The sequence below is a fragment of the Theobroma umbraticum genome, unplaced genomic scaffold, assembly GCF_002168275.2.
Source record: "Theobroma umbraticum cultivar Fairchild unplaced genomic scaffold, ASM216827v3 scaffold_44.0, whole genome shotgun sequence".
Lineage (NCBI taxonomy): Eukaryota > Viridiplantae > Streptophyta > Magnoliopsida > Malvales > Malvaceae > Theobroma > Theobroma umbraticum.
The window spans coordinates 5,139,622-5,162,481 of NW_018397255.1; the positions used below are offsets into that span (position 1 = coordinate 5,139,622).

A 22,860-nucleotide genomic window follows, 5' to 3' on the forward strand; every position below is an offset into this window, starting at 1 on the left:
TAAAACGAATAAAGAAGAAGCAATGACAAATTTTGGACTACTTAAAGGTTGGAATCTACTGTTTCTAATTAATAACATTAAGATTATGTTTTTTTCTTTTATTTACATTTTTAAAATGGTTATATTGTTTGCATCATAAATAGAGTTGCGAAAAGTGAACAAACGCTATCCACTCCTGAGCGTGACAAACAAACATATATAATCTCCATATAGAACACGTGGAATAGGGTTTATGATTTAATTTAAATTTTAAGGTTTAAGGTTACATATAGAATTTATTACTTAATAAGGTCGAACAAAAAAACTCTTCAAACAATATCAACATATTTTAACCATGCATGTTATTACTGTTTTCACAATACAAATGCCTTATGGTTTGACTCTTATTTACATATACTATTCATTTTGAATTACAAAGCCTACTCTATATATAGGCTCTAAAACCAAGATAGAATATTAATGAACCCACTTATAAACTTAAACAGTGTGGTGAACTGTTGTAAGCTTTGAAAACCACAATTTGATGTTTAACGCACCGACCTTGAATTTATAACCCTTTCTTTGCTTTATAAGAGTGCTGTCGGCACTTGGCAATCCTTGCTTCTAGAGTCATTAGTATAGGATAAAATTTAAATTGATCCCACTAAAAATATAAATTTAAGGGTTAATGTTTTATATAGAAAAAATTTGGAGGTCAATATGTATAATTAATCAAAAGAGAGATCACATATTTTGCTCTTTGTTCTTAGAAGTAGTAGACAAAAAATTAGTCAAGGTAAAGGAAGATATTATCTAGCTACTATATAAAACTAATCTTATGTTGACAATTGTAATTTACGAGTGTAAAAAGAACTTTTTCAATAATAAAACTAGTGAATAATTTATTACATAATGGAATGAGATGTAGTTTGATAAGTGATTTTTTGTTTGATATGTAAATAGAAGAAAATAGCACTGGATGATATTGATAATTAATCAAGTAATTATACAACAATTTTCAAATATATATGAAAAGTCTATTGATCCCATTGAAAAAACTTTCAGACCACGCCACTGCATTAATGAACTATAATTACTGCTTAGAGGATACATCAGAGGTGGGGGAAGGGGAGGGCTTGTAGGGGCCCCAACCTCCTAGAGTTCTAAAAATTTATAATATTTTCCTTGTTTTTGTTTTAAATATTTATAATTTTATCTTTATTGTTTAATAAATTTTATAATTTAATTTCTTTAAATATTAATTTTTTTATTTTTATCCTCTCAAATCTAAAACCAAACTTCGCCACTAAAACACATGGCATCATGTTATAGGTGCTGATCTATTCTTAACCAACACACATGGCCCTCTTGGTTCTGGAATTATAGCTGCCATTTAAATCTCATAGGAAAAGGCCCCACCTACCACATTAACATGGTGACGAGGCTACCGAGGATACTCTTTTAACTAGTCTAGGATCCTAGGATCATTTAGAGTTATAGACCTCCTTCACACCATACTCGGCAAGAGGGAAAGAGAAATTAGGGAAAATGATTTTTCCTTCACTCGACCCTTTCCTTTCTTTTTTGTTTGGTAGGAAAGAAAAATGGATAGATTAATTTATATCTCTCCATTCTCTGCAAATTCAATCTTCGTTTATTATTATTTTATACCAAAGATAAGAAGGAAAATTAATATTTCTTTCCCACTCTCTTTGTCTCTGCTAACCTTTATCACCTTCTCTCTATTTCCTTTCTGCCTTCCACACACACAGGATAAGAATTTAAAATACTCAACCTCCTTTATTTTGCATGCAGAATCCATGCAACCATGCCACAGCATAACTGAGGTAGTTACTCACTTTACTTTATCATATCACTAGCCATTATTTATTCCTCGATTCGAACCTAGCTAATTCTTGGGATATATCTCTCCACGACTTACGTAGAGTACCCACGTAGGTGATTTGGTTACATGCACTAAGTAACCCTCCATCCTCCATGTATCCGCGTACTGCTTTTTCATTATCAGATATGAATCACGTTTTATTTCAAAAGGTTAGGCAATCAAGCACTATATATGTAACATAAAAAAAAATCAATTGCCCTAAATACTTTAATATAATCCAAGACAATGACAAAGTTAAGATTTTACATTTAGAAGACGAATAAGAAATGAATCCGTTATATGATCTTAAGATAGTAGAGTTTGAGAAATAATTTTATTATAATAAATTTTAATTTAGTCCTTAAGTTTGTTAAAATTAATTATTGATTAATTATTGTGAGATATTTCATTAAATAAAAAACTATTTTAGAGTTAAAATTATAAAATTTTTAAAAAATAATAATATAATATAATATTTTAAAATTTTTAAAAGAAGCAGGGGCCTTATTGGCTTCCCATTCCCTACCCCACTAACCGAAGATAATAAATTTAGACTAGCCTTTAATAAAAAAAAAATCCTCTTTCAATTCTCTTTTGCTAGTAGAAGTTTAACAATAATTTTTATTTTCTTCTCATAGATTTGGTTCTCATTTCATTAAGTATTCCTTCCTTCTAGAGGTTGTACACAATTTTGTAGCAATTGCTATTCGTTTCTCATACTTTTTACTGTAACTTTTCTGTTAAAGAGTTTTCTTGACTCCAGATTCAATTATAATTGAATATACTATGTTATATTTACCCCCCAAAAAAAAAATCTAACTTACGTTTTATAATTGCTACATTTGCAACATAAATAGTTCAAAAAAATGAATTTGAGTTTGGCTCGTTAAATATGATAATGAATAGAAGCATTTTATGAAAAAATTAGTTTGATTAATTGTATTTTTATGTGTATATATAAGTATAATGATCAAATAAATTCTTAAATTATATAAAAAAATTTTTATTCTTTTATTACGTTTAATGAAGTCTTTATATTTTTATTTTGAGTCAAATAAACTCTTATAATTAATGATTGATTAATTGTCATTAGTTTAAATACTATTTGTAATTTTATATTTACATAGCACAAACATGACTTTAATGTGGAAAGTGAAAAATGTCATATGATCATATTATGATGTCAAATTAATATATCATGTTATCATTAATTATGATATATCAATATGTCATATCATCATCAATTATGATATGGTAACACACGATGTCAATATCATATAACATAAAATAATAAATGAAAATATTAATTAAGTCAATTATTAATTATTTGACTCAAAATAAAAATATAAAAATTTAATTGAACATATTAAAAATATAAAAATTTAGATGATTTCTGAAAATAATTTAATTTTTTTAATATTATATCATATAATTATTATTTATGTTAATTTATATTTTTTCTAATAAGAGATATATAGCCAACTATTTAGAAAATTTTTATCCAGTTATTCAGATTTCAACCCATGTAGTGGGGCAGTTGCCATCGACTTACCTAAAAAAAGGAGCATTAAATCTTTCTAAAATTTAAAATTGTAGGATCAGGACATTGATCATTTCCAAATATATCCAAGGAAAGAACAGAAAGGAATATATCTGTGAGCAAACCCAGTTAACGGCGTTAACGGACAAGAAAGATAAATAAACCGGGTTTGGCTTCCACCCACAAAATGCCAAAAGTTTTCAAAAGGTACTCAAGTAATTATTTTTAATTACACCAATTACATCCAACTTTATTACATCTTATCTTGTTGAATTATATATTGATTAATCTTGTTTAGCAGGACAGCACTCACATACAAAAATTATTATTTTATTATTATTATTTCTAGAAATAATAGTATTAACTAAAAGAAGCCAACCTTATGTTTTTTAAAGTTTATACTACCGTGCATGGATTTTTTTTAGAGAAAAAAGTTTCTTTTTCCAAGGTTTTTTTGTACAACTTTTTCCAAAGTTGACAATATGTTAGTTTAATTTTTTTTGGATTATTCTCTATAAAATTTCACAAAAATTTATAACGTTATTTCATATTTATGAAATTAAAACTAAAAAATAATTTATTAATTTAAATCTACTGTACATATGACAACCTTATAAACTCTTTTATGAAATTTTAAATTTCTTTAATTTGCGTGTAGGATGATTTTTCTAACCACAGTGGTTAGCTTAGATCTATTCATGGATTCGATAATCCATTAGATTTGTAGATCTACCTCGATTAGGATTGGGTTTTGAACAAAATTTTTAAATTCGAGCTTGATCGAGACATTTTTATATTAATGACCATTTTTATTTAATTTTAATTATAAAATATATTTCAAAATATAAAATTATTTTTAATTATTAAATTTAAATTAAATAGGTCTAAATAAGAAAGTCGAGCTCGATTTTAAATAAAGTATCAACTAGCCTAACTTGGCCCTACATTAACTAAAGTGAGGAAGACATATGCAATTGGGCAATTTCTACCAAAGTAAAAAGTAAATAATTTAGATCACACTGCTACTTAACCATTTTTGAGAGTTTCTAATCAAATTTTTTTTAAAAGAAAAAAAAATCCTTTTGAGAGAGAGTAATTAATTATGTAAAGATCTCCTTTGACTCTTTTTTTTGTCAAATTACAATTTTTAGGAAGAGGGCATGCACTTAATATAAGATTAAACACTTGAGTGCTTTTTCTAAATGTTTTTAATATAATTATCTTTAAGAATTCATATATATATTTATCAGAGTAAATTAAACAGTGAAAAGGATAAGTTTTGTTTTATGTAAACTTTACTAAATATATAAAGTCGCAAACAGGTAAAAGGAAATTAAAAAGGGGATAAGAACAAAACATCAATAATTTTAAGTATTAATGCTTAATTATTTACGGAATGTAATAAAGTTTCTTGACCTAGATAACAAATATTACCATATAAAAACGAAAAGGAAAGAAACAAACATTACAAGATAGAAACTAGTGGTGCCAAAAGAAAAGGAGTGAAACAGTAAGAAAAAAAAGGGGGGGTGGGGGAAATGTAGATATAACAGTGTTAGGGAAAGAGAGCGATAAAAAAGGCATGTGAGTGGGGAGGAAACAGTAGCAGCAGCAGTAGGAGGAGTAAGTAAAGAAAAGCGGGGGCAAGTAAGATATGTCTGCAAAAACTCCCAAAATGGGGAAAAAATGGAAAGAAAAGGACACAACTCTCTCTCTCTCTCTCTCTCTCTTTCGTAGCTGAGGTTAACTCCCTTTGCACCCTTGTCCCTTTACAGACTGTAGTTACTCTTTCCCACCAACCATCTTACTCCAGCTCTCTCTCTCTCTCTCCCTACCGCCATTTTTAACATAGTTCTCTTCCCCCATTTTTAAATTAAAAGAAAAGAAAACTCTTTGCATTTTCTCTCCCGAACAAACCCTAGCTCTCTTTCTTTCTCAAGCAGAAGCTGCTTCAGTTTCTGGAGTTATTTTTTGGGTTGGGATTTTCTAATAAATGAATTAAATGAATCTCTGTTTTCCTTTCGCTTTCTCCTTTTATTTTCTTTTAATAATCTTATTTTTGGGGTTTGCTTCTGCATCTGGGTTCGACCCGTCGGAGCTCCGATCTTTACTCGAGTTCAAGAAAGGCATCAAGACCGACCCTTTCGATAAGGTACTCTCGGTATGGGATCCGGATACTCGGCCCGACCCGACTTCCTGGACCGGAGTCTCGCGGGACCCCAACACCGGCTCCATCGTTTCCCTCAACTTAGATCGTCTCGGACTCGTCGGCGACCTCAAGTTCCACACTCTCACTCCTCTCCGGAACCTCCAAAACCTCTCTTTGTCAGGCAACGCCTTCACGGGTCGGGTCGCACCCGCATTGGGCTTGATAACCTCGTTGCAGCATTTGGATCTGTCCGATAACCAGTTCGTCGGCACGATCCCGGGTCGGATCACGGACCTATACGGGCTAAATTACTTGAATTTATCGGGTAACAAGTTCGCCGGGGGCTTGCCAGACGGGTTTCGAAATTTACAGCAATTAAGAGTGTTAGATTTGCACAACAATGCGCTTCGTGGGGATATAGGCGGGTTACTGGGTGAGTTAAGGAACGTTGAACGCGTTGATTTGAGTTATAACGAGTTTTACGGGGGTTTGTCTGTGGCTGTTGAGAATGTGTCCAGTTTGGCTAATACACTGCGTTTTATGAACTTGAGTCATAACCAGTTGAATGGTGGGTTTTTGAAAGAGGAAGCAATTGGGTTGTTTAAGAATTTGCAGGTTTTGGATTTGGGTGATAATTGGATTACCGGGCAGTTGCCAAGTTTCGGGTCTTTGCCGGGTTTACATGTTTTGAGATTGGGGAAAAATCAGCTTTTTGGGCCGGTGCCAGAGGAATTGTTGGTGGGTTTTGTTCCGTTGGAGGAGTTGGATCTCAGTCACAATGGATTTACGGGTATTGATATTTTGTTGACTTTTTTTTAGATTTATTCTATTGTATTGATGATGAAGTTGGAATGTTTAGTCAACAGGCTACTAATTTTCAGGCTAAAATATGCATCTATTTTTTGTATTTGAATTATTGATAGATGTTAGATAATAGAGACCAATGCCAATAGTTCATTTTGTTCTGATTTTCCCATAAAAGCAGTGTTAGTTAAACATGCACCTATTTGTCTTTTTGGTTTATAATTATTTACATGCAGTTTTCTAAAATTGGTGTTTTATAAGTTTATGAATGTGAAGTGATTTGTGAAGTGTTACTCATTGTATTCCATGATTTGGGTGATTGAGTTTATGGTGAAATCATCTGCCTGATCAGATTGTAGAACTTTTTGAAGCGATAAGGTGCAATGAGAGAAAAGAATTTGACAAGTGAATGTGCTTTAAAAAGAAAAAGAGAAAAGAAACAACACCAGGGAAACAGTACATTAAGCAAAGGATATTAAAAAGGACCTTGCTCCTACTAGTCTAACTAGTTGATGTTCCTAAAAAAAGCAATGATATAATGTAATCGATGTAGTTAACACCATATAGGAGAAAACTATTTTTTGTTTGTTTTTGCTTTATGTATACTGTTTGAGGATTGATGAAAGAGTGCGATGCACTCTTCCTGCATCATAGGTGTGCGTCAAACAAAATAAGATACTTGCTTAAGGGGATTCTAGGCGGTTAGGCTGTGTAGCGACCAGTCATCTACTAAATTTGAGCTAATCTTCTTGCTTTTGCTTAAAGTAGTGGTTACCAAACAAGGAAGATCTTATATACATGGATATCCATCAAATGCAAATCAACGAATCCCATCAATGAGTTGTTTAACTGTAGCAAAAATCAGCCCTTTAGTGTTATATTGATGATACTTAATTCTGCTATGACAAAATTGAATCCTGAACTCCTTTTTATTCTTGTATTAACCTAATGTTGCACTGTAATTCACTTCTGTGCCCATTTGACTGTATGCATATCTGAAGCTATCTGAAATTTTACATCTTACCAAATCTGTGCAGGTTCAATTCGTGTAATTAACTCTACAACTTTGAAGGTTCTGAATCTTTCTTCTAATCAGTTGTCTGGTGATTTGCCCACTTCTCTAAGAAGCTGTGAAACAGTCGATTTGAGTAGCAACATGGTCTCTGGTGACATATCTGTTATGCAGAATTGGGAAGCCTCTTTGATAGTTCTTGATTTGAGTTCAAACAAGTTGTCAGGAAGCCTTCCAAACTTGTCTCGCTTTGAGGATTTAAACACATTTAACCTTAGGAACAATTCCCTTGTTGGTAACTTGCCTTCTCTAGTAGATACCTGTCCAAGATTGTCTGTTGTTGAACTCAGTTTGAATAAACTCAGTGGGCCTATTCCTGGTGGTTTGTTTACTTCTACAACATTGAAAAACCTGAATCTTTCAGGAAATCATTTCACTGGGCCAATTCCTCTTCAAAGCTCACGTGTTAATGAATTACTTGTTATGTCTTCTTATCCACAAATGGAGTCTCTTGATCTCTCTGATAATTCCTTGACAGGTGGTTTGCCTTCAGAGATTGGCAACATAGCTAGACTCAAGCTGCTGAATCTTGCAGACAACAAATTATCAGGCCAGCTGCCCAGTGAATTAAGCAAACTTAGTAATTTGGAATACCTTGATTTATCTGGAAACAACTTCAAGGGGAAAATCCCTGATAAGCTTTCAACCAGCCTTAATGAATTTAATGTGTCTGGTAATGATCTGTCGGGACCTGTTCCAGAAAATTTGAGAGGCTTCCCTAAGTCTTCATTTTCTCCTGGAAACTCATTGCTAATTTTTCCTAATGGTATGCCATCAACAGACTCAGCTCAAAATCAGGTCAATGATCATACTAGACATCATGGTTCAAAGGGTAATATTAGAGTAGCTATCATTGTTGCCTCAGTTGTTGCTGCTGTAATGATTGTGTTTGTATTATTGGCATATCACCGAGCACAACTTAAAGAAATTCATGGAAGAAGTGGATTTACTGAGACAACAACTGCAGGTGATGCAAAGTTAGGCAGGGTTTCACGACCTTCCCTTTTCAAGTTCCACCAAAATGCTCAGACGCCACAAACTTCATTGAGTTTTTCAAATGATCACTTGCTTACTTCAAATTCTAGGTCATTGTCTGGACAGCAAGAATTTGTTGCTGAAATTGTTGAGCACAGTGGACCAGAGAGAGTCACAACCTTTTCAGCATCTGTAAACCCTAATCTACTAGATAATCAGTCAGTAACATCTGGGAGAAAATCCTCCCCTGGCTCTCCGTTACCATCATCACCTCGTTTTATAGAAGCATGTGAACAGCCAGTGATATTGGATGTGTACTCACCAGATCGTTTGGCTGGAGAATTGTTCTTTCTTGATCCTTCATTAACATTCACCATTGAGGAGTTATCTCGAGCTCCAGCGGAAGTTCTGGGTAGAGGCAGCCATGGAACTCTATATAAAGCTACTCTGCATAATGGACACATGTTGACTGTGAAGTGGTTGCGTGTAGGACTGGTTAAACATAAGAAAGAATTTGCTAAGGAAGTTAAAAAGATAGGGTCTGTAAGGCATCCTAACTTTGTTCCAGTTCGAGCATACTATTGGGGGCCAAGGGAACAGGAGAGGCTTCTTCTAGCAGATTATATCCAGTGTGATAGCTTGGCTCTGCATCTGTATGGTAAGACCATTTAATAGTTCTTTTCTTTTCTTTTATTCTTTGTGATTATTTAACTAAATCTTAATGTATGTGTGTCATTTATTTTCATTAAGTCTTTGAAGTTATCTTGTCACATGGATTATGATGTTTATGGTCTTGGTTTTTTTTTTGTTTTTGGAATTGGGGGAAGGGGGATTCAAATCTTGCTTTTTAAACAGGGAGATCATGCACCAACCAATGAGCCAAAGGCTCGGGTGCAGTTATGGTCTTGTTTGCCTTCACTTTTTTTCTTTTTGTGTTAGCTTTGCATTATTTGTTGCATGTTAATATTGCTTGGTTAGCTATTGGTACTTTACTCTTTCTTAGCTGCTACAGATTTGGTGACACTGAAATCAAGATGGTGCATATTCAGTTATTGCACTTGACATGTCTGTTATGAGTTCTTTTGATGCCAGTTTGAAGTATTTCTAACTTTTGTTCCGGGGATATTTGCTGAGTGCTGTCTTACCTCAATTTTTACAGGAGTATTATTTGCTCACTCATTCAATGTGGTCTTCTGTGTATTTGTGCATCGCACGGGGAATAGAAAGTCATGTCCTCATCTCACTTTCTTTAGATCTGTAGCAGGACCTAGTAACAGATTTTGATAAAGTGTGCTGCCCTATCTATGTGGCAGGCTTACCATCAAATGATTATGAAGTTAAACAGTATAGTGTGTGTGTGGTCACTGTTGATGTTTCTTGTGCTTGTTGTGAAGTTGCTCTAGGGGAAGCAAGTGATGCATTGATATTTAACTGGATTTTGACCTCCTTGGAGATCAAATTATATTGGATCAGTGTCAAATGAACCATACTAGTAGCAATAATTTTTCAGTTCATTAATATAAGGTGGTCAATTAAACCTAAAATTAGGTGTTCTTGCTCACTCTATGATCACCTTAGGTTGCCACTATTCTTAATACTACTGATGCTATACTTTACCATCCTAATTATGAATTAGGTTGTATTACATTAAATCTAATTTTATGGTTTTGTACTATATCTTTGCATCAATGTTGGTGACAGATTTAGAACAAAATCGGATGCCTCACTTTTAAGGACAACGGAAACAGTTATTTCAGATGACAACCCTTTTGGATCCTCTCCTGATGAACTGGTCATCAATCAGCATAGGATAAATTTAGTACAAAATCTTGGAAGTCAAAGAACATGGCAGTAGGCAAGAAATGATTGCATAAATTTTAGAGGAATACAAACCTAGATATTTTGAATCTAGTTTAGAGTTTGGCTCTAATGTGTTAATCCAGTGGCTCAACTTCATTTAAATTCCTTTTTCCCCCCTCCCCCTTGACTATTCCTTTAGCATTTTCTTCTTAGCTAAAGATGGATCATTGAACTGTTCTTGGCACTGTGGCATTACTTCTTTATTGATTGTTGTAAATGAAGAATGGCAACTGAGGGATCTGCCTCTTTGACCAATCAGGATTAAAGATTAACTGGTTAAATGTGGAGAAAATATTCAAACATGTGTGGTCTTAAAAACACTAGGTTTTAAAGTTCTTAAATGTTTCATGGCTGAATCAAATTGAAGATTAGAAACAATATACCAGGGATCTTTTTTCCCAAACCCAATGAAAGAGAAGATTGTTAATTATTAGGGTAAAATATACTGACTTTCTTAACTTTTAGTCACAATTACATGCTGGTCCATTAGTTTTTAAAATTGATACTCCACTCCAAATGTGTAAGTGACGTTAATGCCTAAACATTAAATGTCTAAAATGCCTTTCTTTTTTCACTCTTTTCCCTTCTCTTAGTTTGGCCGGCGGCTCTCTCTTACACCAGCCAGCCAACCTGCGCCTAGGTCTTGAGCTCCCCTGGGGAGCACGAACAAAGCACCAGATTTGGTGCTCCCTTGATTGGGGAGTGTTGCCAGCGGCGGGATGGCCAGTTAAGAGCATTTTTTTTGGAAAAAGAGAAAAAAATATAAAAAAGAAAAATATAGTTTATATAGTAGTAATTTTTAAATTTAATGAAGGATAAAATTGTTCTAAATATATTGTCACTTCATTAAATTAATGGAAACATTGAAGGTTGATTAACAACAGGATCTATATGTCCAACGAAAATATTCTTTTAAAGTGGAGTGATCATTTGAAAAACTAATAGACTCACATGTAATTATAGGTAAAAGTTGAAGGTATCAGTGTATTTTGCCCTACTTATTAACTATACAGACTGACCTACATTATAGGAATGAAGCTACGTGTTTTTTTCTATAGGAAGTGACTGAAGAAGTAAAAGTTATTATTAAATTTGCTAGTGTCTGACAGTGTTAGATATCTATTGTGGCAAGAGCCATTGTTACATGAGGCATTGTGGTCAGTCTGATTTGACTCTTGAGATGAGCAGGGTTTCATTACCATTGTCTTGCATTCTTGAAGTACATATGTTTGTGCAGTTCTATTGCAGGATTTTATGAATTCATTGAGATTATGCCTTCGTGCTTTCATTTGCTTAATATATATATATATATGTGTGTGTGTGTGTGTGTGTTAATGCAGAGACTACTCCTCGGAGGTACTCCCCGTTATCGTTCGGCCAAAGACTGAAAGTTGCTGTGGAAGTTGCTCAGTGTCTGTTATACCTCCATGATAGAGGGCTGCCACATGGAAACCTAAAGCCAACAAATATACTCCTTGCTGACGCTGATTACCATGCTTGCCTCACCGACTATTGTCTTCATCGGCTGATGACACCAACTGGCATTGCAGAGCAAATTCTGAATCTGGGAGCTCTTGGGTACTGTGCTCCGGAACTTGGTAGTGCATCTAAACCAGTCCCATCATTTAAGGCTGATGTGTATGCTCTTGGAGTGATCCTGATGGAATTGCTCACTAGAAGAAGCGCTGGGGACATAATATCAGGTCAATCAGGAGCAGTGGATCTGACAGATTGGGTTCGATTATGCGATCAAGAAGGACGGGGAATGGACTGTATTGACAGAGACATTGCTGGTGGGGAGGAACACTTGAAAGCGATGGATGATTTGCTTGCCATATCACTCAGGTGTATTCTTCCTGTGAATGAGAGGCCTAACATCAGACAAGTACATGAGGATCTCTGTTCAATATCCCTCTGAAATTTTGTACATTCGTCCTGGAATTCATTTTTGTCATTCCTCGACCACATTGTTGATTTTTTTTTTTGTCCTTTTTGTTTCATATTAATTCTTTCCCCTCGTCAATTGGTTTTCAGCCTAGTGATTTTGGGCTAGTTATCACATTCCATTTTCTTGAAAATTTTCCTGTAAAGTGACTACTGATCCATTGATTATTTGACAGTGTTTTTCAGTTTGATCCTCAATTGAGAGAAAAAGGTTGCAATTTTTTCCTCCCAGTCTGTGTTTAGGATTTCAATCTCTCACTTTTTCAACCATTCATTACACAATCAAATTTCAAAGATAAATGCTTTGAGGTAAATTCTTGAACTAATCAGACAAGCTAACGGCGCACGCCTTCGTATCAACTGCCGCTACTCTCACTCTTAACTTGACCGCCATTTTCCAGAGCTCAGGTTACGAAAACTACCCACTTACACTCCTCACATTGCTCATTAAAGCTTTGTTTTGTCCATGTTTATGGTAGCATCTCTGTTTTTTGTTGTGTTGCTTATAACTCACAGCCAGGGCCCGTTATACTGTTAAAACCACTAGTCAATAGTTAAAAAAATTAAAGTTAATGCTACGTAAATATTTTAAAACATAAATACTTATAGTTTTTAAAATTCAAGTATATTCTTTTTTTCTAAAAAAATTTGCTCATCCTTCTTTCAAAAACCTTAATTAGAAAAAACAATCTAAAAAATTTTGAAGGCTTGAAAATTTGGAGTTATATTCACCTTTAAAACCACAAATTTCTTTTTCGAAATAAAGCATATTGTCATTAAACTCAACAGTTTGATAATTTTTTTTTTCATTGAAACGGATGTATTAAAAATAAATTTTTTGTTCAATGATAAATATTTCAAATTTGATATTATCCAGTCAAGAGATTAATTTATTACCTTTAATTATTTATTTTCTTGAAAAATTTTTACTCAAAATTTGTTGACGTGTAAAGATTTTGACTTAATTATTATGCATCAAAAGTTTAAAAATTTAAGGGTGTACTATGTAGTGGGTTTCGTTCTCTATTTGTGATGCTTTAACTCTATTGCCTTTTTGATTCAATCTCGTTGCGTTTTAGATTTGGTTGGAACTAAGTTTTGCTTTTGATGTCGTGCTTGCTGTATAACTGTTGAGAAAGGGCTCTTGCGGTTACCATGAGATTGGATGGGAAGACATCTTAATCTTCTTGCAACATGGGGAGAGATCTTCAATTTTTATTCCTTGATTGGATTTGGATTTTTTGAGTTCTTGTTTCTACCATGGTTGGTAGCTCTTTATATTTTTTCATTATGAAATCAAACCTGCTTTTCAAAAAAAAAAAAAACTTATTAAATTTTTTTGTTAAATATTGAATTCTATTACGTATTAAAGTAAAATATTTTTACTTATTCAAGAGAATAGCATTGTTATTTTGCTTTTGCATTAAATACAACATTTTTAAATATTCAAAAAAAATTAGTATTATAATTTTTTATATATATCGTGAAGTCAATCAGTGTATCGATTAGATGACAACACATATAAAGAATTTAGAATTGAAGTTACATATTTGCAATAATCCACCACATGGTATTATTTTTTATTAATTTGTAGACAGTCTTAGCATATTATGACCTAAGATGATGTAATATTTTCTTTTGATCTTTTCTCTTTTATATATATATATATATATATATAAAGAGAATTATGCTATTTAGATATCATCTTATGCAGTCACACCAACATGTAATAATTCCTAAAATATTCGATTTGAAGTGTATCTATATCGAATATATCATATAAATTTTATTTTACTTACTTTAAATAAGAAAGTAAAATATGCATTTTAATATGAAAAACTATCCAATACACCTTGGGAGGAATTGAAGTTAAAAGGGGTATTACATACTCCCTGAGGATATATTTTAAAAAAATAATAAAATAAATAAAAAGACACATGATAATGTTCTAATCATACCAATGAAGTTTAAAAAAGCTCCACCAATAGCGTATAAAATAATATTCCTTTAAATATATACAAGAGCAAAGAAGTATATTTTAATAAGAATTAAAACTAATTTTTATAAACAAAAAATTCGGGCATCTTACCTTTATACAAAACAATTGTATTGAATGTGTGTCGCATTTTATATTTTAATCAAATCTATTCATTAACATATATGATCATATTTATAAAACAAATATAACGACTTTTTAAGAAAGTTACGAACATACTCATTGACGAGTCATAATAAAAGTGAATGAAAGTGTCTCTTTAAACTTTTATTTAATTTCAACGGGATCAGTGTAAAAAAAATAAAATTAATTTTCGTAAACTTTTACTTAGAAAGCTAAAAAGACAGGGCTATCTAACTTTGTACCAGTCCCAAGGGAATAGATGGATCATATTCAGTGCAGTGTCACAGCTTGGCTCTACATCTCCATGGCAAAAGCAATCCTCTTTTCGTTTTCTCAGTGATTATTTAACTAAATCTTCAAGTTTTGTTAGTTACTGTATTATTTACACTAAATCTTATCATAAGTAAACCCATTTTATCTTAACCAAGTGTGACCATACAACCAGCATCGAAGAGTATAGCGTGAGTGCTTTCCAAAGGATTTTGATTTTCCTTGCCATTTACATCTCATATTTACAGAATAATGCCCTCAACTCGACCTACAAAATTACCCAGGATTTCTTTTCCCAATCCCTTTTTACCTTTTTACCTTGCAAACGCTTATACACAAAGAGATAAATCGTTATCTTAAGAGCAACACATACAGTGAATACCAAAGGTAAAAAAAAAAAGAAGAAGCTGCTTTTCCCTTTCCTTTTCTTTCTTTCTTTCCGCGCATTTCTGGCCCCTCAAGAGTAACATTCTTTATTATCTTTCAACTGTCTTTTCTATGGTTCTGACGACTTCCAACACAGTAGCATTGCAAAAGAAACATCTTTTACAATTTAAAAGATGCCTAGTTATGCAACCAAAGCAAGACCTATGGGAACATGGTGCAAACTGTGCATCAGCTTCACAAGCATAACAGATGCAGCACATACCGTCGTCCGCATCCATTTCGCCACTTTGCAGCCCCTCAATCTTCTGTGGCTCAGTATGGCTGATGAGGAGGCTCAAGAAATTCTCCAGCTGACAAAGTTTAGGAAGATAGGCTTCTCCTCTAAAAGATGTAGCCTGCAATTTCAACGTGTAACCAAGTTCAAGATCGTAAAGGAAGTCAACTGAAGTCTTGAAATGAAATGAAATGAAGTTTCCTCAGCTTGTTAACACCCGTGCAAATGCCATAAAGCACAAAGAAACATGATGAACTCTTGGAGAAATTAAAGGTTAATAGTACTAACCCAATTATACTCTAACAGGTACTGGAAACCACAATGCATGATTTCAGGGCAATCCATGCTTGCAAATATACTCACAACGTCATTCTGTTCCTTCAATTCTGACTCTGCACTAGCATCCAACAAATTTACAATGATCCCTACTAGAGGGGCAAATATCATGCCTCTATTTACTTTCTCTAAAGATTGACCATGCCGTCTAAGTAACCTGTTCATAAAATGCAATAATATGAGAAAAAAGAATGTAAACAAGTATTTAATAGCACCATGTTTATTGCAACAAATGCAGCTATATATTAGTTCAACTGATTGCTAAGCCAATTTGTCAGACCAGTCAGTTCAGATATCTAAAAAAAATGGAGATAATTGGCTAGAACCAAGATATGTCCACTGAAATTTGAAATTTCAAGTCTGAAAAGAAAAAATGAGAAGCAGCGCTTAACATCTACATGCAGCTATAATGTGGTACAAGATCCAAAATGTCCAAAATGTTATATCATCAAATATCTTGCGTGCAGCTTCATAATAGTCAATCAAGTAACGTAATGTCTCTCCTTCTGAACAATGGACTAGCATCAAATTGGACAGGAATAAAGATATTAGACATTATAAGTTTAGAACAAAAAGACAGCCTTATAAGTTGACTCAACCAGAACACAACTTACAAGTCAAAAAATTCAGAATCAGCTGCTGTAGTTATATGGTTCAGAATAAAAACAATCAACTCGGTCAGCCTTCTAAGGTTTGTATCAGGTCCTGAGAGGAATGCTTGAGGGATCTCATAGGTACAGAATTCCAACACCCTTGCAAGATTACATGAGAGATCAAATATCACACAGCATTTTCTCTGCTGAAACTCCAATACCTGCAAAGCATGTCTATAACATCAAATCATAGATTCAAAGGAAGATGGGCTCAGATGGAACGAAAAGGAGGGCTAGCCTCACATATGGCATACATGACAAAAATCAAACCAGCATACTGATAAACAGTTCTAGCCATAATTCCAAATGTGATAATGTAAAGAGTCATTTTGTAACCATAAAAATATCAGCCCACAAGATAAAACCACTTTAATTTTATTTTACCCAAACAAAAAAAGGAATTGCAACTTCACTTGACTGAGTTTTTTTTTTTTTTGAAGGTAAAGACAATTCCTATTCATATTCAATCTTTCAGGAGACTAAAAGGCCAAACTAAGGCAATGGCAGTGCCAGGAGATATGTATTGCAGACTTAGCACTGGTTTTCCCAACTCACAAATTTGCAATTAGTCAGTATTCTTGCTCCCAATGTCTGTTTCAGCAACAAGCCCAAGTATGAAACCAGAGAGTAATGAGAAACACGCGTACCAGTTTCACATACAATTAACTGTTCCTGTGATGCAAGCAGTATAACTTTTATTCTATAACAAAAATGATGCAAGTCATTTACAATCCCACAGACGGGGATCATGTTTGAATTAAGAGATTCAAAACAGTAAGATAAATTTTAGCAAGTCATAATGTTAAACTGCTGAAAATATTGGAAATCACCATACATGATTTTCCTTTTAACCCGACATTATTGGGCCATCTTTGAACCTACCTGAGTTCATAGTAACCAGCCTTAAAAACCTTTCTACCAATACACATAATGCCATTCTTCATTCTTTCCCCATTTTTTTTTTACATGAGCTTAAAAATACATTCCTTATGATTCATCTAACATAAACTTCCTTGCATACCCCAGTCCTTTTTCTCTCACACCTTACACATATACCAAATGCTCCTCACAAAATCATCATAAATCCTCTCCGCATTCACCTATAACAAACGCACACTGCATGCCATCCATGAACACAAAGACAATATTGCATCTTACCCATGGTTTAAAGTAGGACTAAACCAGCACCAAACATGCAATGTTAGATTGCTTTCAAAAATTAGAGGAAAAATAAGTATATGTATAGATTCAAAATTTTGTCAAAAAAAGTACTTGGATTTCAGAGACCATGAACATAATAGTCATATAGCAAGAAAAACGATGACAAGAAATACTGTCTTTGGATTCCATACATTTTACCTTTTGACGCTTTCCCTATCCCAAAAGGTAGTAGTATTTATAAGGGTATTTCAGTACTGTCATGGTTTGGAACTAGGGAGTATCAGCCTTTTTCAGAAACATGTGTTATGATATTGTCTTTTTCATTTTTTTCAGTTTTATCCTAGTTTTCTATTTCTTTTTTTTTTCTTTTTCAGTTTTATCCTAGGTGGCTACTTTCTGAATGTAATAGAAAAGAAGTAGATAATGTGCATATAAGTCTGAAAAGATGCAAGGTCACTAAGTTAAGAAGCAAGAGGGAGAGAAAAATATAGGTATAGATAATGAAAAGCACAAATACACAACCACCATAAAGGTTTATTTAAAGTAACAAAACAGGAAGATAGTTGTCTGAGTGTGAACATAATTATACCTGGTATTTTTCTTGCATTTCTCGAATGGAAACTGAGAATTCAGTCATTGACCAGCTGAGAGTGTTGAATAGACGATTGAGAAAAGCAGAGAACAACTCTTCATCATTGACACAAGCTTCACGCAGCAGTCTCTTGAAAAATAAAGAGCCCCACGTAGGGCAAAAGTTAGAAACAGAAGTGATTTTGGGGAGAACAAGATGAACGACAAGCAATAGAGATGGTTTCACTATTCACCTGGAAAATAACTGAGGACGATGAAGATTCTCCATGCTTAGAAGAACCAAATCCAGAACCCTTGCATAGCCGCAGAAGAATATTTGTAACTGGTACCCAAGATCGGTTATCAAATGCTGACAGTAATGCCTTTGGCATTCGCTGTTTGGCTGCTTCATTGTTCTCAAAAGCTGCCAAATACTCCCTGTACTGCACCAGGACTGATATTGATTGGAGAAGAAGATCCCTTAAGTCTGCACTTGATATTCTTGGATCATTGAAGTGGGTAACTACAAATGTCACCTGATGAACAACCCACAAAACTCATACTCGAATGAACAAAGAACAATCCAAAAGTTACTTCACTGAGCTAATACTACATCAGGTTAAAAATATGTTAGGTTTTAGAGATAACAGGGTTATGTGCTTTTTGGAATTCTGAAATTAGGAGCTAGGAACATGTCAATTCCCTAACCACCACAAGCAACAAACAGAATAGAAACTGATTATTAAAGTTTTAAACATGTATTAACCGGAATCTTCTGAATGTTTAATCAACAATGTTCGTACAGTGAGAAACAGAGTTGATAAGCAACATCCAAAAATTTATCCAATTAATATGACTTTGTATAGTCATTTATGAGAAACAAGGTACATTTTTACTCAACTGAACATCCAAATTGCGAGTATAAAATCTAGAAAGAGAGAGAATAACCACAAAAAAAAAAAAGAGAGGTTTCCATGTCCATGTTATAAGACTAATGTCAAACTGTGATGAAGAAACAAAAATTAGCAGAAAGCAAATTGTTAATGGGCTTAATAGCTTGTGCACAATTATTGTTCACTTGCCAGGGAATATTGTAAGAGTGTTAAGAACATCAAAACAGTTAATGACTGCAAAACATATATGTTACACTTTACAGAGTGCTGTTTCTTTGTGCAGCGCATCATTTCATGAAACACGATTAACAGTGGAATATTCAAAAGATCATACCTGTCCTTTGAGATGTTTATGGCATTTTCATTTACATATACAATCATTTTTGCTTTATAAAATGCAATGCTGAGATCGTAAGAAATGATACAACTTGTAACAAAACAGTAAAATCCATCACAAGACTGTTCAAAACAAACTCTGACGAGTAAACTGTAGATAACTATAACAAAAAACAAAACTCAAGGAAAATCACAAAATCAGATCGATAGACAGAACATACAAATGAAGTAAGTCCTTGCTTGATAAATATTGCAGGCGGGACAAATGGAGGATCACTCTTACGCAAGACATGAAAGCAGTCAACCTGAAACAATTACAGGGGAATTACTGCTAATCGAGAAAAAAAAGGGGAGGGAGGGGGGGGGAGGAGGAAATAGACATGAAGTGGAAGTGCATTAAGTAAGAATTTGGAAAGGCCAATATGAAAATTCAAGCATAGCAATGTCGTCTATAAGCAGATTATAAAAAATAACTGCGCTATCAAATATAAAGAAAACTGACTTGAATAAACTCAAATCCTTCTTCAATATCTTGCCAGGAATCTTTTGTTTGATAGGTAATATATCTTACCAGGATATATGTTGATAGCATTCACTGGCATTGAATTCTCAAAAACCAAAACACCAAAACTGTTGGGTTGAAGTTGCATTTTGTAGCTTTCCAATTACAAATGAAATTCAAAGTTTAAAGGTTTCTTGTTCAATTCACTTATAAACTGCAGTTACTTTAAATATGTTTTAGAAGGAATGCAAAAATTGTGTATGTAAACACAAATGAAAGAACATTTTTCCATACAATATGCAACACACACAACTGATCTTATATAGTCTTATCTTGATTTAAATTGGAAAAACAAAGCATAAAATAGTTGAAGGAAGACTTGTATTACCAGAGCTTCAAGGTAAAACTCAGGGATGTAGATAAATACTGAATCCAATTTGCTAAGAACCAGTAGCAATTGCACAATCCACATGCATGTGGCATACATTCCTCTCTGCTTCCATCGGGAAAATAGAGAGACACGATACCTGTTAATCAAGACAAAAGAACCAACTATGAGCATATAAAGGACTCAACCAAACTAATTTCACCTGTTAGAATTTGAATTTTTCACCCAAACAAATACAAGAAAAAGGAACTATATCTTCCAGGTCTAATTTCTTAAAACAGTGAACCTAGCTCCAGATAATAGGTATACTGAGAAACATCAATTCAATAAGCAAGTGCACACTCACACAAGCATGCATGCATGTAGCACAAACTGCAACTTCCAATTCTAATTTCATAAATGAGGAGCAAATAAAGGCAATCACTGTTCAGACAGATGACATGGATACAACATTAAATTACCTTATACCCTATGTAAATCTCCTTTGTAGACATTAGATTGACAGTTAGATACCATAAGAATCTTTACAAAGAGTACAAACTTAATGAGTGAAAAACAAATAAAAAAAAAGGTTACTGAGTCCAGTGGATGTTTATTCAGGCTAAAGCTTACAAAGAAAAGTTGAGTACATCCATTTGTATAATGTACCTTAACTGGCCATAACTGAATTTGACAGACACAATTCTTTAAAACAGATCTTTAACTTAGAACACAAAAAAATCTCTAAATGTCCACAAAACAACTTTGGTCCAAACATTAATGAAAACTTTATTTCCTTGTCACTACTTTGGTGGGGAAACCAGATTAGTATGCAAGAAGGTTATTAAGAAAAAAATGAACTCAAATTCCAAAGAATGGCTCAGGTTTGGCAAAGATAAAGATACAAGGCTTGCAAGTAATCAAACCTAAATAAGTCCATAAGAACATAGCTTTTGAAGCGTCCACCTTGATGTTTGAAATAATAAAATGAATCAAGAATTATAATCATACCACATAATTATAATCATTATCGCTGCAAATTTAATGACTAAAGATAGATAAGTCTCCTCAGATCTAAGATTTCAAAACTGCATATCATAACATAAATACTTTGTTAACATCATAAATGAAATACAATGTGTCACTTGAACACCAAGGGCTAAACCAAAACAAGAAAAGAGCACAAGCAAATTAAATGACTGAAAAAAATGAGACCTAGAAAATAGAAAGGATCCATGGAATAAAAAACTAATCTTAGTTATCTTACCATGTGCAATGTCTGACAAAATCAATAACTTCTTCACGATTTTTATTACGAGTCTCCTTCAAACGCTTTAATTGCTCACTGCAAGCTTGTTCCCGTATTTGTTTATCAGTTTCTTCCAGGAGGGATATCGACTGTGACTGTTGAGACATGTAATATGACGCCTATAAAAGGAATATTTTCTCTCAGTTTTTTACATCATTAAAGACAAGAAGAATGGGGAAAGCAATTACTACTCAAGGGAGATGCAAATATTCAATTCCTCATGGTAAAGATCATAAAAATCAATTACAAAAAGAACAAGAATATTGTAGAGACAATTGCTTCAGAACAAAAACAAAAACAGAAGGATCCTTGTCAACATTTCAACATGTTAAGATCAATAAAGCATTTTGTGTCATTCAGGTGGACCTTGAAATTTGAAGACATAACATAAAAATATTAATAGTAAGTTAAACACACTCAAAATTCAATACTACAAGACATGCAAAACATAGATTTTTATCATGGTTAAAATTGACAACTTAGTCACACTTCCTCAGCAGGTTGAAAACTATTACTATGCAAAACAGTATACTGACATAACTATCATGTCTCAGGCACACAAAGACATATAATTAAACACTGAACACCAAAGGTACAAAACATAGCCTGAGAACCACTAGACCTATAAAAGAATAGGAAGTGGCATGAAGATGTGAGAAAGATACCAATCATCCTGAAACTACAAAGACAAACAGTTGAAACCTCCAAGTGATTTTCTTCTCCTAGTATAGCAATCATAAAAACCATTCTCTAACAAATATGGCAAGAACTCAGACATTCAGCTAAACATGTCAAAGCAGATTGTACAACCAAAAAAGTTCCCCATTACTTTGCAATATATAGAGTTCAACCACTGTCACAAGAGATAATGAGAAGCAACTCTCCTTTCTTCTCCTTTCATTCTTAAAAATGGAAAAATAAAATGTATTCATTCACGAAATTGTGTTCTATATACATGGAATACCCACACAGAAAACATAAAATGCAGCTGGAGTTCAAAATTATTGATAAACAAAAGAACAAAGCAGTAATTAAATATTTATTTGAATCAGTAAGGCCAGCTTCCATCCCTTCACAATCCCTTGTGTATGTTAGTTTTGTTGATTTCACTTTAAGTTACACCTCAAATATTTTATAAATAGCATCAACAAAATAAGCAAATTTTAAAATAAAAACAACTTTATCATATCTAGCACCACAAGAAAAATAGACCATTGCTTGTAGAAACAATGAAAACTACCACACTCAGCATTTTGTGTATGCAGATAAAGTGGTGAAGCACCCTAAGCTCTGATGTTTTCACATCCATGGCAAGCATAGAAGTTTAGTTTTCTTGAATTAACTCTTTTAAAGCAACATTTTCATCAAACTTTTCTTGCTTGGCTTATCTCTTATCTAAAGGAACTTCAACCAAACTTTTAAATAAATAAAACTAAAAGTAAACTCCACTTCTTTAACTCCCTTTGCAGATTACC

At 33.4% G+C, this 22,860-nt stretch overlaps 2 protein-coding genes across 3 annotated transcripts; one reads left to right on the top strand and one right to left on the bottom strand.

Moving 5' to 3' along the window:
* Positions 1 to 5,025: 5,025 nt before the first annotated feature.
* LOC110429264 (Leucine-rich receptor-like protein kinase family protein) lies at positions 5,026 to 12,439 on the top strand. Of its 2 annotated transcripts, none has more exons than XM_089782438.1 (3): positions 5,026 to 6,343; positions 7,395 to 9,062; positions 9,564 to 11,747. In XM_089782438.1, the coding sequence occupies exons 1-3, from the start codon at positions 5,407 to 5,409 to the stop codon at positions 9,686 to 9,688; spliced, it is 2,730 nt and encodes a 909-aa protein (XP_089638564.1). In that variant the 5' UTR covers positions 5,026 to 5,406; the 3' UTR covers positions 9,689 to 11,747. The 2 variants fall into 2 exon arrangements, with proteins under 2 accessions (XP_089638564.1, XP_021300884.1); XM_021445209.2 differs by having other exon boundaries at positions 5,036 to 6,343; positions 11,605 to 12,439.
* A 2,357-nt stretch (positions 12,440 to 14,796) lies between these two features.
* On the bottom strand, positions 14,797 to 21,525 carry LOC110409584 (E3 ubiquitin-protein ligase RKP). The gene is made up of 8 exons (XM_021418974.2): positions 21,344 to 21,525; positions 20,098 to 20,236; positions 19,429 to 19,512; positions 18,233 to 18,514; positions 17,998 to 18,129; positions 16,209 to 16,408; positions 15,547 to 15,751; positions 14,797 to 15,379 (listed from the first exon to the last, which is right to left on the bottom strand). The coding sequence occupies exons 1-8, from the start codon at positions 21,490 to 21,492 to the stop codon at positions 15,074 to 15,076; spliced, it is 1,497 nt and encodes a 498-aa protein (XP_021274649.1). The 5' UTR covers positions 21,493 to 21,525; the 3' UTR covers positions 14,797 to 15,073.
* Between the last annotated feature and the right edge of the window lie 1,335 nt (positions 21,526 to 22,860).

Coding starts and splice junctions, on each gene's coding strand:
- LOC110429264 (XM_021445209.2), top strand. CDS start 5,407: ATGAATCTCTGTTTTCCTTTCGCTTTCTCCTTTTATTTTCTTTTAATA. Junction 6,344..7,394: donor CAGTCACAATGGATTTACGG/GTATTGATATTT, acceptor AAATCTGTGCAG/GTTCAATTCGTGTAATTAAC. Junction 9,063..11,604: donor CTTGGCTCTGCATCTGTATG/GTAAGACCATTT, acceptor GTGTTAATGCAG/AGACTACTCCTCGGAGGTAC.
- LOC110409584 (XM_021418974.2), bottom strand. CDS start 21,492: ATGTCTCAACAGTCACAGTCGATATCCCTCCTGGAAGAAACTGATAAA. Junction 19,513..20,097: donor AGTTTTACCTTGAAGCTCTG/GTAATACAAGTC, acceptor TAATTGTTTCAG/GTTGACTGCTTTCATGTCTT. Junction 18,130..18,232: donor CGTCCTCAGTTATTTTCCAG/GTGAATAGTGAA, acceptor TTATTTTTCAAG/AGACTGCTGCGTGAAGCTTG.